The 18,352-nt window shown below is 33.9% G+C and overlaps 1 protein-coding gene across 1 annotated transcript; it reads right to left on the reverse strand.

Moving 5' to 3' along the window:
• Positions 1-1,273: 1,273 nt before the first annotated feature.
• On the reverse strand, positions 1,274-8,627 carry LOC142320805 (mitochondrial pyruvate carrier 2-like). Its single transcript, XM_075358784.1, has 3 exons — positions 8,619-8,627; positions 4,899-5,095; positions 1,274-1,584 (listed from the first exon to the last, which is right to left on the reverse strand). Exons 1-3 carry the CDS (start codon positions 8,625-8,627, stop codon positions 1,542-1,544), a joined length of 249 nt encoding a protein of 82 aa, XP_075214899.1. The 3' UTR covers positions 1,274-1,541.
• Positions 8,628-18,352: the final 9,725 nt, after the last annotated feature.

Raw genomic sequence — 18,352 nt, forward strand, 5'->3', positions numbered from 1 at the left:
AAATCGCCGCATTACAGTTACAGAACTCTTGCTGCATTTCCCCCAGACTTGCATGAAATTGTATCAGGGAAGCTTGGTTATCACAAGTTACGTGCAAGGTGGGTGCCAAAAATCTAAGGCGGCAGATTTCTACAGAGAAGGAATTGAAAAGCTTGTGCTTTTCATAACATAAGTTACTTTGGACAGCCCTCGTATATATATAATATCTACCACCTGCCAAAATAGTGGTAGTATAGTACAAGTTCCTATTTCTACAAGCATGTAATCCACTGACAATAATTTCTCATAAATAATAACAAAAAACTGCCTTGGAAGATAAAAAAAGGATATATATATTGTATTTTTTATAATCAAAAACCAACTTGAACAACTCGAGTACAGAATTACAAAGTAAATTAAATGACACTTACCTTATTTTTCTTTTCTTTATTTCAATAGCTCTTTCACAGGATCCTGCATATCAGTTGTACATAAATTATATAAAATTATAATCAAAACAACAATTTTTTTAGAAAAAATCAAAATTAAAATTATTATCATATACAGAAAACATTAAGTCAATAAAATAAATAATTACATACATTTAAATATGACATCAATTAAGAATTAAAATTTAAAATTAACTTTAAAAATAAAATAATTATAAGATTCATACCATGTAACCTAAGACTACATAAGGTAACATTGGTAAGGTTACATGGTATAAATCTCGTAATTATTCTATTTTTATAGTTAATTTTAATTCTTAATTGACGTAATATTTAAATATATGTAATTATTTAATTGACTTCATGTTTTCTATATATGATAGTAATTTCAATTTTAATTTTTTCTAAAAAAATTGTTATGTTTTGATATGTAATTTTATATAATTTATAAATACAACTGATGTTGCAGGATCCCACAAAAGTGCTATTGGAATAAGGAAAAGAAAAATAAGGTAAATGTCATTTTGTTTACTTTGTAATTTTGTACTTGGGTTGTTCAAATTGGTTTTTGATTATAAAAAATACAATATATTGGTACAGAGGAATATGGGTCTTGTAATATTGACTTTATAAAAATTATATATATATCTCTCTGTGTGTGTGTGTGTGCACTCACACACACACACACACACACACACACACACACACACACACACACACACCACACACACACACACACACAGACAGACAGACAGAGAGCGAGAGGAAAAACTATTTTATTAAGCATTAGACAAAATTTAAATCAAATTAATAAAATGGAATTGAAAAAAAAACAATTATATAGATAAAAATATTTATTTAATATTACAATATTTTAGATAAAATGTATCTATCCATCCATAACATAATGCATTAACCATAAAATATAAAACAAATAGTAATAAAATAAATAAGTTATACAGCATTCTGTGGTTGACTTAAATTATTTTAATTACACTACTGCACTACACCTTTCAACAAAATAACTTCTGCCCACAAAATTTTTTTAAACTTTTTGCACCACAAATTTTATTTTTTTTTTTGTATTTATTAATAACTAATAAGTATTACATTTCATAATTTGTTTTCTTCTTTACCTTTTAATGACCTCTGATATCTGTAATAAAAAATTATATTAATTTTATAAAAAAATAAATAAATAGTTTTATCTAAGTATTTTTCAACACGATACTAATCACTAAGCAAATGTTTTTCTCTGAAGGTTACATCTGTAAAACATTATGAATTCTATATATTTCATACCGAAATTGATAGTTGTTCCTACTGTTATTGTTATTAAGTATTAAAATTTACTGAAGAAAATCTCCACAAAATACAGAAATTATATATACCTTTTCTTTTAATTAATACCTTTGCTTTGAAATTATATACCTTGCTTTTCTTCATTATTATAATTGAAATGTTCTATAACTTTCTTTAGAGGTTTTAATACAAGAAGTAACACTTCAGAATTAAAAATATTATAATAAAAACAAAAATTATTATAATAAAACAATTTATGATCAATTTCAACATGAGAACTATCTGCTTAGTGCTATTTCAGCTCTCATTAAAGTAATTATTTTTGTTGCAGGATACGTTTAAAAATACTATCATGATATACAGTATGAAAATAGTTTTAAAGAATTAAGCAAGAATTATATCATAGGAATTGATGAAATACATCTGAATTACCTGTTGGTATATGAAGAAGTAAAACTGGAATTTATAGATTTTAATAAGAATGCAATAGCAAAATAAAAAACAGGAGCAAATACAGGTGAGAACTATCACACAATCACTTTAATGTGCTTATAAATCATGTGAAGGTGTATTAGTTGAGGCCAGTTCAATCTCAGGAACAGTATAGAGGTACAAGAGAGGTGGTCATTCTAGTCTTTAGACCAGGGGTCTCAAAATATTCTAGCCTAAGGGCCATACTGACTCCTCCACAACTTGGAACCTTGAGAGCCTAGAGCTAACTAGCTCATGATACCATCCTACCGTAGTTTAGAAATACGTGCACATTTTCATTTCAGGACTAGCTGGCGAGTGAGATATCTATGGCACAGGGACCGAGGGTGGACTCCACTCCGTTCATAATTTCAATTGGTACTTATGAGCAAGGACATTTCATTGTGGCAGAGGTAGCCGATGAGTGTGCTGTGCATTACGTATTGTTACGACTACTTACGACCATGCTAAATGTATAGTAGTGAAATTTTGTGGAGTAGAGAAATAAGTGCAGGACGTCGAAAAACTACAGTAGTGCAGCGATCTGAAAAGTTATACGTAGTGCGACTAGTGTGTTTTGTGACTATGGTTTTTCAGTGAAAATACAGTGTGTTTAATTGTGGGAGTTTAATTTAATTAATTAATTAAAAGTGTAATTTAATAGTATTAATTGGCATTATTTTGATTTGAAGTTACGTCTCTTTTGTGTGGATTTGCATAAATATGGAAAAGAAACGAAAGATAGAGAGTGAGTGCAGAACATTTAAAGAGCAATGGGGATATCAATATTTGTGATCGAGTCAAGTAATAAGGCAATGTGTATAATTTACAATGAAACAATATCAGTTCTCAAAGAATACAATATAAAATGTCATTATGAGACTAAACATTCTCAGAATTACTCCAGATTTACAGGAAGCCTACAGGAAGCCAGATTTACTAGGCTTCCTGTAAATAATTAGTTAGAAAAATATGAATCTTTGAAATGCAAGTTGAAATCTCAGTAATTGTTGTTTAAGAAAGTAAATGCTGAACCAAAAGCAGCAACTTGGTCAATCCATTTGAAGTGACCCAAGAGTCAAAAAAAAATTAAAACTTAATTTAAACAGTACTAAGATTTTTCAGAACTTCAATTGGAAATGACTGATTTGCAGTGCAGCGATATTTTTAAAGAAAAATATTTAAATCATCATTGCTGGAATTTTATAAGCGTCTTCCACTCACACAGTTTGATCAGGTGCATAAATTTGCTCGTGTCTTTTTTTCTGCTTTCGGCACTACTCATATACGTGAAAAAATATTTTCCAAAATGAAATATATATAAAAATATTTATAGACCCAAATTAACCGATTATCATTTGAAGTCACCGTTGACAATTTCCATGAATAAACTCCACAACTGCAAACAATTGTCAGTGGAAAGTTACAGCTACTTAAATCTCAATAATCATAATTGTAATGTTTAATTTCATTATGGGAATTACCTATGTACGTCACTTACTGTTGTTTTGGAGATAAATTTCATATCATTAATTACATTAAAATATTCAATTTCATTATGTATGTTAGTTATTGTATTTCTTAATCGGTCGTTAAATAAAAACATCTGATTATTTTGTATGATTTACATACTTTTTAAATAATTTTACAATGTAATCAAAATAAACTGTAGCCGGTTATTGGGCATGTCGATGAGCTGTATTGGTGGTGCTCACAGGCTGTAGTTTGGAGACGCCTACCTTAGACTAAAAGGGAAGGTTTAAGAGTTATACCTAAAGACATTCAGAGATCAGAGAGGGGGTTTTATAATGTAGAACAAAGTAAAGTTTTGTTGATGTATTCATCATGAAATGTAGCTTAATTTCTGAAAATAAAAACTCGTTTAAAAATTCCCTATCATGATAAAACCTATCCTGTCAGTAGAAAATTCAAATCGTTTAAATTTTTGTCCTTTGGATAACCTTTCATAACATCTGAATTTTATAATCAATTAAACATAGTTGTTTTTTAAATGTAAGTGAATAGTTGTTTTTGGAACACTCAACTCTACAGAACACTTATGCGCTGATTTTTTTCAGGCTATGCAAATATTGTTTATATCTAAGTGTAGCTAACTTAAACTTAACAAATCACAAAACACACCAAATCGTCTGAATCGTAATCATGGTGACTAACAAGCTGCATACAGCTACTGAGCTTGTAACAAAGCACATATGTGCTGGTATAGAACTTGTTTACGAATCGAAAACTTTGCCATTTCTCTTTACTTTGGCATACAATTCAAGTCATGCTTGTTCCAAAACTGTAACTGGCTGCAACTTCACCATTATTTTACTGACACTGAACAAATCATGATGATAATATTTTTCCCAAAATAATTTAGAACTACATTTTTATTTTATGAATTTTTTTTAAGAACGTTTATACAGATGTAGCAAAATAATGAACAGGAGAAAACAGTAGCACTTAAAATAGTTCCATTTGCTTCACTCTGTTCAAAAGAACAGCCTAATAGTCGCACGTTTTGAGAAAATGTATTAAAAGGTGGAATCGACTGCAACTTATATCTACTAAAAGCAATAAAAGAAGATTCATACTTGCATACCTAAAAAACATCCACAATTGTTTTCCAAAAATATATGGACTAAAATCTAAAATTAATTTTACATAAAATTTGTCTTAAATAGTAATTATTACCTTACGGCTCTTGTTAGTTGATAATAATTAGTAATAGCAACAAAAACATTCACACTGAACAAACTCCAGTTCTTTGGTATAATGACAAGAGAGTATCTTGACCATACAACACCAGTTGCAGCCAATGCAGATGACTGTGAAACACTCAGTTTTTCAGCTGGACGTTGAATATCACCAAGACCAGCTATTACAAGGCCCTGACAAATAAAATAAAATCTTTTATAAAAATTTACAGTTTTGTGCATTTTTGTATGTGTGTATGTATATATATATATATATATATATAAACACGAGGTTTGTTCAAAAATAGACCAATCTTTTTTATTTACGCACCAACAAAGATATTTAATTTAGTAACATTTAGTTGACAGCAATGTCTTCTACATAATCTCCTCTGTAACCACCTGTTTTTGGATTGTTGATATCTCGTTTAGTGTTCATGTTATTGTTATTTGGGTGCAATATGTTTAAGTGTTAATAGTGATTTTTCTAACGTGCAATTTTTTGATGATTGAACTTTTGTCTCAATGTCATAGCCGTAACCCCAGCTTTCGTCTCCCATTACGATCCTTTGCATGAATGTTTCATCATCGGCTTGTTCAAGGAGTTGCCAGCATTTGTTCACTCAATGTTCTTTCTGCTGTTAGGTCATCAAACAAGGAACAAACTTTTGTAACTCTATGCATGTTCAATTTTTCAGTCAAAATGTCATGGCATGATCCAATTGAGATGCTAACCCTTTCTGAAGTTTTCTGACAGTCAATCGGCAATTTGTACACAAGAGACCATTAATTTCTTGAACAAGTGTCATCAGTTGAAGATCTTCTTGGTCGAGGGTTATCTTCAATTGACTGACAACCAGTTTTAAATTACGAAAATCATTCGTAGCATTGCATATGACCCAGAGCATCATCTCTGTAAGCTTCTTTCAAAACTTAAAGGGTTTCTGTGAGTTTTGTCCAGTTTCACGCAAAATTTTACGTTGTATAGTTCCTCCTGAAAAACGCACATTACAAAAATCACTACTAACATTTAAACATGTTGCACTCTAATAATAATAACAATAACATGAAAACTAAATGCGATATCAACAATCCAAGAACATGTAGTTACAGGGGAGGTCATGCGGAACACAATGCTGCCAGCCACACGTCACTAAATACCTCTGTTGGTACATAATTTAAAACATTCTTGTCTTAAACATATTTGTCTATATATATTTATGTACAATATATATATATTTATGTACAATATGTTTTTATTTACATTAAATATTTTATAGTCCATTTCTTTTTCTCTGTACATAACTATATATAATATAATATTTTTTCAACCTCCACAAAGTACAGAATTACAGAACACTCTTACCTTTACTTTTTTAAATTCATCAAAATGTTTTCAGGCCCAAGCCCTTCTTTGATGATATTTTTTATTTTAATAAATTCTTCTTTGTTTTCATTTAGACATTAATTTTAGCTTTTTACAATTAAAAAATTTCAGAACAATTGTTTTGAAATTTTTTAAATGTTTTAAATTTTATTAACAAGCAATTTTTACAAAATAAAATGTAAAAAGCTAAAATTAATGCGTAAATGTAAACAAAGAAGAATTTATTAAAATAAGAAATATCATCGAAGATGGGCTTTGGCTTGAAAACGTTTTGATGAACATAAAAAAGTAAAGGTAGGAGTGTTCTCTAATTCTGTACTTTGCGGAGGCTATAAAAATAATATTGTATTATATTTTTACTTTTTCAAACATTACACACCTCTTATCAAATAATTATTAAAAAATAAATACTTAAATCCACTAGGTACAATAAAAGCAGTGGCAGCTCATAGCTAAAATTAGTGGCGATGTTGCTCCAGAACATTTTTAGCTTTTGTTTCATAATTTTCTAAGAGGAAACAAACATCTATAAAATGTTAAAGTTTTCTATAAAAAAAAGAATCGATCAGAGTAACTAGAAGCAGGATAATAATTTAATTCTACACTATATCACATTCAAGAATAAGGTACATGGTTTTAAGCACAACAGATGTAGAAAAAAAAATACCTTCCACCAGCATGCAAGGGTCAGCACTGCGGGAGCGACAGTGCTCTCTCTCCCTTATAGCCTTGCGTGCAACTTCCTATGTGTGCACATGCAGAACAACCAAACACCACACTGCTGGAACTGTGAAAAGCACAGTTTCATACAAAGATTTTTGTATCTTTTTTATAAGTTGTGAAATGGCTACTAACATTAAGCTCAGGGATTATATATTGTACAAGTACATAAAAAGAATTAAAGAAAAAAGGAATTAATATCTAGTGGAAATAGGAGTGCTGCAGTTCCTAAGTGCCTATATGCAAGCCGTCACTGAATAAAAGGTACGAACACTCGTCTATCTATAGTGATTTCAGAGCTTTAACTCAATCATCAGCAGACCAATTTTTTGTAAATTTCACAATTATAAATAAAATATAGTTATTTAAAAAAAAAAAAAATAGTTAAAATTTTAGAATCATTAGTAAAAATGTCCTATATCCCATGGTAACATAGGAGTTTTCATGGTATGAGGTATTTAAAAAAAAACTTTATTTATAACTATATACAGGTGGTCAGGAAGTCACCCTTAAAGTTAATGAAAAGTATGAGTTAGGAGATTTGTTTAGAACATATGGTATTTTCATTGGGATCAGTTGGCAACAGTTTTTTACGTCACACACTCTGAGCAAAAGACAGTTGTGCAAAAATGGTTGACATGAGTAGTTACAGCATCGAGGAGTAGTTAATGATAAGTGTAAGAGGTTCATGAACAACATATGAATCAAACAATGAAGCTAATTAGCGATATGTTTCGGTAACAACCCGCCATCACAAAACAACAATGTTGGCTTGGGTAAATGTGCATTTGAAATAGGCAGTGTTAAAGATAGACCACAGAGTGGATAAAAGTTAATGCAGTTGGAAACACGCATTGCTGTTGCAGTTTCCATTGAACAATTCCTAATGAAATCAACTTGTAAACGGTCAGCTAAACTTCATATACCACAGACAACAACGCAAGATCATATGAAAAAGGACTTGAAAGTTAGGCCATTTCGGCCAATGTTCATCACTGGACTGTCAGACTGCAAACATGGAACGTCGTGCTGCATCCTGTTGAGCTTTATTAGAAAAATTCCCTGCTGCAGTGCACCGTGGAAAGGTGCTTTTTACCGACAAATTTGCAATTTATTGCAGTTCATATGCCAGAAATGTGTTATTTTGGGCGAAAGAAAATCCTATTATGCAACAGAGATGGAAAGAAATCCACCGCATGTCATGATATGAGCTGGAATGACAACTCGTCATTTGCTTGGTTCATATTTTTTTGATGGCTTAAGATGTTGAAGGCACGATTAATACCACAACTTCAAGAGAAGGATCTCATGGAACAAGTACAGTTGCAGCAGGATGGAATACCTGCACATATTGCTAAATCAGTCCACGTGTTCCAGGATGTTGGATTGGCTGCGGTATTCCAGTGTCACCAGCTCCATTATCATGACCACCATGAAGTCCTGATTTTAACACAGCATTATTTTTAGAAATTCTAAAACACCAATAGAAGATGACTTTTCACATTCGTTTTTATTTTCAATCTCAACTAACATACTTATACAGATAGAACATATTTGCATTTGAGTGGAGGTTACTTTTTGAATACATAAAGATTGACGGTAAATACAAACCCTATTCATTTTGTGTTAAAAGTTGTCTTTTGTATTCTGCATCTTATAGATAATGGTTCACTTTTTTTTCATAAAAAGGTGTGATGAATGGTTCTATAGTCACCACACTCCACAGCATTATTCTTTTTTGGCAATGCAGTAAGCATTGATTTCAGCCAATGTGTTGGAATTTCCCCTGAGCATAATATGAGTTGAAAAACTGGCCAAAACACAATAGACAATTGATCGTCCTTCAGTAGTTTTAATAGTGTGCCGTGCATTTTTTCAGGTCCGACAGCTTTACTATTTTTCATATTTTTAATTGCTTATATCATATCTTCTTTCATTTCATCTTCATCTAGACTTTCTTCTTGACCAGAATTGACATTATCCAGCATACGCTGTGCAGGCCTTGCATCACCAAATAATTCTTTGATGTATTTTTTTCCATTTAGCATTTTTGTCATTCTCCTCTAGTATCATATTATCATGTTTGTCTTTCAAGTTATTTAGTGCCACTTTACAGTACAAACCAGTGAATACTTTCATTTTCTTATGGACATTGAAAAAATCGTGTTTAGTCTACACCTCTTTGATTTTTTGACACTTCATCTTCAGCTATTCATCTTATGGATCTTTCTGCAAATAATTCTGCCCAGTCTCATGCACACATTTCCATACCTTTCGTCATTCTTTATCACTCGTAAATTCTAATATTTCAGTGGTCATCTATGCATTCCTTCTACAACACTGCAAGGCAAGGTGCCTCATTCTGAATTCTAGACTGCTCTTCCTTCTACTTTTCCCAGATGACATTTGGGTCTGCTACAGACTGCAATTCCACCATTAAATCTTTCATTTCTTTCATAGCATGCATATGAATATCTGATTCTAGCAGCTTGCGATCATTGATCAGTTGTGGTGACGGTGATTTGCCCATCTGTGGAAAATGTGATTTTAACATAATAACAACTAGGTTGTAATCAGAATTCACATCAGCGCTAGGATATGTCTGCTCACATTTAACATATTTCTTCATGCTGACCTCTACTGACTTTTGCATTCCAATCGCCCACCCAAGACTATGGTGATTTCACCTCTTAGTGAGTTTTAATAATGTTGCAATCTGTTCATAGAACCACTCGATTTCCTTGCCATCCTTGTCTGCAGTAAGTGCATAAACTTGAATAATATTCAGAAGTCAAATTAGTTAACTTGATTCTTTCCAAAAACAGAACGTAATCCAAAACCCCATTGCCAATGTGTTCAACCATCAAAACAGGAGCACCCACTCTGTGACTAGGATCATTCAAACCGGAATAGAAAATCACTGCTTTGTCCAGCTTCACACTTCCGCAGCCAACGCCCTCACTAACTCCAAGAATGTCTGTTATATAATTGCTTCCTCTCTACATCAGTGTTATGCAGTTTACCAGCTTGGAACAGACTGTGAATGTTCCATGTGGCTAATTTTACGTTCCTATTGTTACTGCAGCTTTCATTTGTCAAGGAGTTGGTGCAGCCCCATCTGGAAATCCGATTGGGGGCTGTTTTACTTCCAGCTGATGATTTTACAATAACTCATGCCATGTTGACTGTTGACAATACTCCACTGGTTTCCCGATGTCTTTTGGGGGATTTTCTATCAGGGTTTACTCCTCTACAGCATGGTCTCATTTTGAGACCTTGGAGACTCTTCTACACATCCAACACAGCATGTACTTGGCTGGGGTACATAAACGTGCCACAGGTTCTGATTGCCATTTCATTTCTCCTTCTGTGGGACTAGCACCATATGATGGTTGAATTCAAATAAGTTTTCTCAAATCTAACTTCAACTTCATTTATGTAAGCTATTTTTAAAGATTGAAGAAGTATGTTTCATAATATTTGATACAAACATCTCATCATGTAGTTCATGATAATTACTGATCTTAGATTGATTTTTAATTTTTGTATAACTAGTGTTGTTTTTTTTTTAACAAAAAATAATTTCTGAACAAACTGAAAACAGTAATACAAGTATCATCCTACTTCTTGTACCTTTGCCAGCCTGAGAGTTGAGATAAGATATTGCAGTTCAGCCAAAAGTAATCATTACGGTATCACATCCTTAGATGGCTCAGCAGTTTATAAAGAAATTCACCCCTCATTTGAAATGATATCAATAGGAAGATGACACCCAGCTATGTACAGAGTTTGTATGTATCTAAACAAAAAAATATTCATTTTTGACTACATGTTCAAATAAAACGAAAATGACAATTTCCCTTTTGTTTTCCTTCTGTCCCCTATTTTGTGTTTTTCTACAGAAATACTTATATCAAGATAAGATTTTATTCTCAATACAATGAAAGGCTTATCATGTTTGCTAATAAAACATACTTTTATAAAGCTATGATTATCAAGATATTGAAGATTAAAAAATTGACATCACCACCATTTTAGAATTAGTAAATATGATTACAAAATAGATGATAATTTTTTATTTATTAATTAGAGAAAGTTGCTTAAACATATCTACCCTGTACAAATGTTTACATATTTTTGTCCAAAGAAGAGATGGGATGGACAAAAAGTGGTAGATCCAGAAATTAATGAATTAGATACAGCAGAAAGATGACCATTATGAAAGAAATAGAAGAAAAATAATACAAATGGTTTGGTTATGACTAAAAAGAGACAGAAAGAGAAAGAGTAAACCAAGGTCAGAATGGAAAAGAGACATTTCAAGGTAGAGTCAGAAAAGAGCATAGTGGCCATGATGAAAATAAAGATTGAAAATTAGATAAATATTAAAATGATTCCTCAATCCAATCTTTAGATAAAATTTTTTCTTAGCAAACACAAAATGGCTGGCAGAAGAAAAACAAAGGGGAAATTACCATTTTTTTATAGAACTTTTTTTGTTCATTTTGAAATGTAGAGGCAAAAAAATGAATAGCCAGATACACGTTTTTGTTACACATTCCACATTTTCAGTGAAATATTACCTTCAGATAAAAAGCAGCATCAAAAAAACTTCCTTATTTTTGTGTCATAATACTCAGCATAACTGTTGTTTTATGGGTGGAGCAAAATGTTAGTTCTTATCTCTAATTTTGTTAATGCATTATAAATTTTAGATACCACATTTATAGTCTTTCATCATATAGTATGTAATCAGATTTAGAAAATGTAATATATTTTGTATTGTAATTTTGCATGACCTGGTACATTTTTTAGGTTATATTTGTTTATTAGATTTTATCATTTATTCTCATCGGTTCATATTTTAATTTATTACTTTTTCTTTAGTGTTTTTATTTTATGCACTGCTTGCTCGGTACTGATTTTTCATGTATGTACGTCTTGTGTATGTGTTATGTAGTGACCCAAGCATCAGTACAGAATAAGGAAAATTTGAATGCGGCTGCTTCCAGATCAAGTACAGAAGCGACTGGCACTAGTCATTCTGAATCGACCTCTAATAAAACATCTGGTACATCTAATATTATCAGTAATGATATCGTTAATAGCAGTGTAACTAATATTAGTGATGGTAAAGTGCCTGATAGCCCTTTACATGAATTTATTTCTGATACTTTTACGGCAAGTAAACAAGATTTATTAGAAGTTGAACAGAATATGAAGAAACTTGGAATAACTGATGATGCTCAATCAAGATCAGCTAAAAATGGTTTGTATACGGTTAACTTTTTTATATTTTTTTTATTTATTTATTTTCAGTCATTTATTTACTGAAAAATCATTTTTAAGTATCATTTTAAGTTTTCCTCTGAACATATTAACTATTTTACAGGTCGTAAATATCCATTTATTTTATCTTAACAATTTGCAATACTAAGAAAAATTAGCGAAGTCCAAGTATAGCGCAGGCTACACTTTGTATTTAAATCCTTTTGCAGTATTCTTTTTATTTCAATGAATGAATCGATCAGTCAATATTTACTCCCTCAAAATAATATATTTACAGTGGTAGTACATAAATATATAAGTATACATATCAATCGCTTTACAAACTGAATTATGCAAGTATAATAATTTCAATTAGGGATCACTAGCAGAAGAGAACTTGAATGCTAGTGATGGTGCTATTCAGTAATATAATTACAATCATTTTATAGTTACCACTCACAGTAAAACAATTGTAAATTAAACATAATATTGATTGTAAATTTAGACAACATAAAAATTTTCACACAACAATAAAATCATGAGTTCAAAATAGATATAGATTGAATAACTGCAGCGCTATCAAGACAAATTTACAAAATTTATTTTGAAATAAATTTTATCCAATATCTATTCAGTTATTTTCCTAAGTTTAAAGTTACTTAACCCCAAAAATGTAAATTCAATATGTATCTGGTGTACTAGTTTGTGACATGCACAATGAAACTGGTCTCCTACATGTAATCATGTAAACCCTCAAAACATTGAAATACACATCACATCATAAATAATATGTTAAATTTTTGTATAAAATTCTTTTTTGTTTAGATTAATATAGTTAGTTAAATTCTTTACATAAGTTAGTCTTATTATTATGACACCCATTTCCTTAAAAATTTACTTGCTAGACTATTGATTACACTTAACCAAGGCTGCTTTAAGAATATATTTTTGTATAGTAAAAAGTTTATTTAGCGAGTATCAAATGCCCCATTCCAAATTTCTATCGAATAATTTAGCAAAGAATGAGCATATGCATAGTACATTTATTTATTTAGCATATGGCACTAAAACATAACACTAATTACAGTCAAAATTACAAACAAAGATTTAACAAACTAATATATGCTACTGATTCTGGAGTCGCCATCAGGAAATCTTCAGGATTCCCTTTATACGCTGTCCTAAGGCAAACTTCTGTGATGTGTCTGACAGTTTGATTTTCACCACACTCACAAAGGGGCTTCTGTGTTTTACCCCATTTATACGTAGTACATTGATTTAATGATACGAAAAGATCTGATTTTATTGTTCAAAACTGATAAAATAAGCGTCTTTTTGTTACTTAAAAATTTGACACGAGTTTGCTATTTCAGACATGGCATCCAGATATTTTACTGTTGTAGCTTTTATTATTAATTCAGAACTGCAATTACTTATAGTATCATGAACCACCTCACAAGATGTGTAAATTCTGATCTAACTGTTATCTAATGTTCATACTGGCCAGCAGCATTTGTAGAAAACTTTATATATTTGGTTTTATCCTGGTTTAAAATACATTATGTTTGAACTTACTTCCAGTTTATCTCTTTATAATCGTTTGTTCATTTTGATTAATTTTATTTTAATTTTCAGTGTAATGTAAATTTTTTTAATTTAAGTGAAGGTATAGTGAATTTCTTTTTTTGAAGAAGTACTATCATTGTAATAAACATCGCTATTGTTTGTATTTATAGGTTATTTTATTTTATGATATCTTTTACTTTTTACTGTCTGTTTTTATCATTATATCATCACAGTTCAGCATTGGTGTATCAAAGGCTTCACTTTCTTTCCATTCTGGAGTAACTTCTTTATTTTCATCATGGTCACTGTTCTTTTCTTAATCTACCTTGAAATGTCATTTTTCTGTCATATTTTTGGTTTTCTCTTTCTTTTTCTTTCTCTTTTTAGTACATAAACAAATCATTTTGAGTTATTTTTCTTCTATTTCTTTCATTATGTTTATCTTCCTGCTGCATCTAATTCATTAATTTCTGGATCTAGCTCTTTTGTCCATACAATTGGAATCTTTAGTCATCTCTTCTCTTTTGCTACATTGCTTTATTGGTATATTCTTACCGATTATCCAGTTTTATTACTGTATAGTAATGTTAAGCAGTATAACATAAGGGAAAGTCAGAAGTAAAGAGATTTATATTTCTAATCCAATCTCTTATCTTGCAACACCAACTTCTATTGTAAATCATTACCTCATAGAGCTGTTTGTGGTTGTGATAAATTTCAATTTAAAATGAATGCTCCCCTTGTCCAATATCACTAAGGAAAAAATACTGACAGCGATATATTATCTCAATATGGGAGTGAAACTAGCTGAGGTTATTTATAGAATGCTACAGCAATTTATAGAGTGGAATTTATACAACAATTTATAGAGTTTGAGTGGAATAAAAATCTACATAAGGATAGATCACTTTAAAGAAGGTAGGATTTCTCTCTGCGATGAAAAACAGAAATTTATGCTTGCGGTCAAAGAATAGTGTCTATATCAATGCAATTATCCAAGTGATTCACAATTAACAATGAGTAAAGTTGATAAGTTGTAAGCTAGTTAAATGTTAGGCTGTGGCCTGGCATTTTTAATCCATTGTTCTTTAAACTTTTGAGACTGACTTAGTTAGTCTAACTTAAATAACATATTAGGCAAGTAGGGCACTTTTAGACTATGTAAAACAAATTGTTAGGGATCTACAATGTAAGCTGTTTACTAAAATGAAACAATTGACACTACATAGTGAATCTTGTAGAGCTGCATAGAACCAGTCAATGGACTTAAATAACATATTAGGCAAGTAGGGCACTTTTAGACTATGTAAAACAAATTGTTCGGGATCTACAATGTAAGCTGTTTACTAAAATGAAACAATTGACACTAGATAATGAAATTATGGGCTAGTACAGCACCTATGGGCTAGCAGGAATGCGCCATAGGTGAATGAGCCATAGTTATTTGGAGGGAGAAATGCAGCCTGTTCTCCAGAGGGAGTCGCATATGCTGACTAAATGAGATTGTGGTCTCTTCGTGGGACAGTGTGGGGTGTTATCTAGCCTTTTATAGTTTTAACAAAATTTAATTGTGAAAACGGTCATTTTCGCGCGGTTTCCATTTATAGGTTACACGATACACGGGCTCCTAAGCCTGGTTTGTCATTTTTTGACTCTCTTACCGCCTCTTCACGGTGGTTCGTTTAATACGGCAAGAGGCCGTTTTCTTATACCCTGTGGAGTACGGTCCTCTCGGCAGATTTCCCGGAGATGGCCGTGTTCAGACACGGCCGCTCTCCCCAACAGTCTGCGTGCCTGCACCACGCCCACCTTGGATACGGTGTGTAGTCCCGCATCGTAGCGAAGAGTGACGTTTCTGACGTACCACGGTGTTCCAAATATCGTCCGCAACGCTATGTTTTGGACGGCTTCTAATTTCTTTTGCAGCGTGGAGTTCAACAAAGCTCCCCTAGCCGGGTAAGCATATATTAGAATCGGCAGGACGTATAGCCGAAAAATGAGCAATTTGGTCGCCAGTGGATATGGGGTGGCACTGTTCAGTACTGGGTATAGTGAGGCCCTGACGGCCTTTCCCCTTTGGGTCACATGTTTAACATGTTCTCCTAAGGTGAGCCGTTTATCCAGGACTACTCTCAGGTACTTGACTGTTTTCCCAAAGGGGATTTTCTCTCCTGAGATTTCCAGCTACCTGGCTGGAGCATGTGTCTTGTATATGAACATCACTGTCACCGATTTTTCACCGTTGACCTTGATTCTTCACATATCGAGCCACGGCTCTACTAGATCCAATTGCCGTTGGAGTCTCTCGATCGCGTAATCTACACTTCCGGATTCATAATATGCCGTGTCGTCTGCTTATAGAGCTGTTTTGACTCCTTCCGACAGCGGCATATCGTTGACGTAGGCCATGTACAAGAATGGCGAAAGCACTGCTCGTTGGCGGCAGTCTATGGTTGAGGAGATTGTTTTCCCTACGCGTACAACAAATTGTCGGTCTAGTAAATAAGACCGTATCAATCTGACATAGCGACAGGGAATCGTCGTATGTGCGAATTTATACAGCAAGCCGCTATGCCAAATTTTGTCAAAGGCTTTAGCTACATCTAGAGAAATGGTTGCAGGTACCGCTTTTCTTTTTGAGGCCTCCGACAAGACTATTATTTTAACCAGTTTGAGGGTCGTCGATTGGCTCTCCCTGAACCCAAATTGCTCAGGCCGTACTCCTTTTCCCAAATGTCGCCTAAGTCTTTCCAGGAAAATCCTTTCGAATAACTTTAACAACACTGGTAATAAGGAAATCGGCCTGTAATTCTAGGGAAAGAGCAGACTTTTCCCAGGTTTGGGTAGGCATACAACCTTTGCAGTTTTTCAGCAATTCGGAAAATATCCAACGTACAAAATTGACGTGAATATTGTGGTTATGGTCGCTATAAGAGCGGGTGAAACATTCCGGAATGTGCGGGCACCGATCCCATCAACATCTGGAGCCTTGTCGGGGCTTGTGGCTTTGATTGTAGCGGAAACCTCCGCCTCAGTGACTTGGTCTATTTCTAGTGGGGGGTCCTCCACCTGTGCTAAATAATCTATGAGGAAGGACTCTACCTCGGTTGTGTGGTCGTCCTTCGAGGCGGGAGTGGGGTTTGGAGTAAATTGGTTCCCCAGGATGTCGGCGAAAACCTCCGCCCTATCCGTCTCCGAATATGCCAGAAGGATTTGTTGCCTCACAAACGGGTGGTGGGACTTCTTTCCTTCTCGTAGTTTTTTGTTTAGCCTGAACACCGAGGAGTGGTCGTCTGAGACCGAGGCGAGGTATTCATTCCGCGAATCCTCTCGATGTTGTACCAGCAGCTGTTTCACTCTGTCCGTTTGAATATAAAAAGCCCTTTTATCATCGGGGGACAGAGTGATTCGGTATCTCCTCCTCAGTCGGCGCTTTTCTGCTATAGCATCATAGACGTGAGGTGTGAGATTATTAAGGATAGGCCTCGTGGTCTTCTCCGTAGAGCTGTTGGACAGAGTCTCGGTCATTGACGATATGACGCGTTCGACCGTGTCGTCGATTTCCTTCGGTGTGGTCAGGAGTTCAGGATGCGCTGGCCTGTAATTCCGTAGGAGAGTTTCATAGAACCTTTTCCAATTCATTGACCTTCGGAGTATAGTCGGGAGGTCTCGGCCGCCCCCTGCTTGGTCCATCTCCAATAAGACAGGAGAGTGGTCCAAGCTGAGGTCTTCTATCGTTTCAATCATGACCGGAGTTGTTACCTCCTTCATAATTGCGATGTCGAATACATGAGGTCTCGATCCGCCCGTTCGATGAACGAAGGTGGGCACCTCGGGGCCTATGACGACTAACCAGTGTGCTCGTCAGTATAGCAACCTGCCATTTGCAATTCTCAGATTGCTATTCCAAGACTCGTGCTTAGCGTTGAAGTCACCCATGAGTATCATGGGCCCATCCCAATTTTCTAGCACGGCATCTAGATCTGCGTCGGGTACCGCTGAGTTTGGTTTATTATAAGCCGAAATCAGCCGATACACCGTGCTTAGATGCTCCACATGTACACAAGTCTGCTCCATCACGTTAGTGTGGAGGTCGACCCGCGTGTGTATATGGCGTCTGTGGACTAAAGTTGTGGTTCCGCCGCTGGCAGGACGTCCGGGTCGTATTGGCCTATCCGTTCTATACGTAAAGTAATTCCGAATGGTCAGTTGTTTGTTCGCGTTCAGACACGTCTCAGACAATCACGTCGATTAGTAGATTCTCAACCAGACGGCAAAGTTCTGCCGTCTTGCCTACTACTGAATTGGCGTTCCACTGTAGCAGTCTGAGAGTTTGCCTAACCGTTTCCCTTCCGTCCCTTGTCGTTAGCTTTTTAACTGAAATTGTCTCGTAACTGAGCGAGGTCAGCTCCTCTTTTACTTCTTCAGGATGCCCCGGATAACCACTTTGAGCTCGCTATCTTTTGGGAGCTGGAAGGAGTGAATGGCGACTCCCTTGGAATTCAGAAAAC

The sequence above is a fragment of the Lycorma delicatula genome, chromosome 3 (genome assembly GCF_047948215.1).
Source record: "Lycorma delicatula isolate Av1 chromosome 3, ASM4794821v1, whole genome shotgun sequence".
Lineage (NCBI taxonomy): Eukaryota > Metazoa > Arthropoda > Insecta > Hemiptera > Fulgoridae > Lycorma > Lycorma delicatula.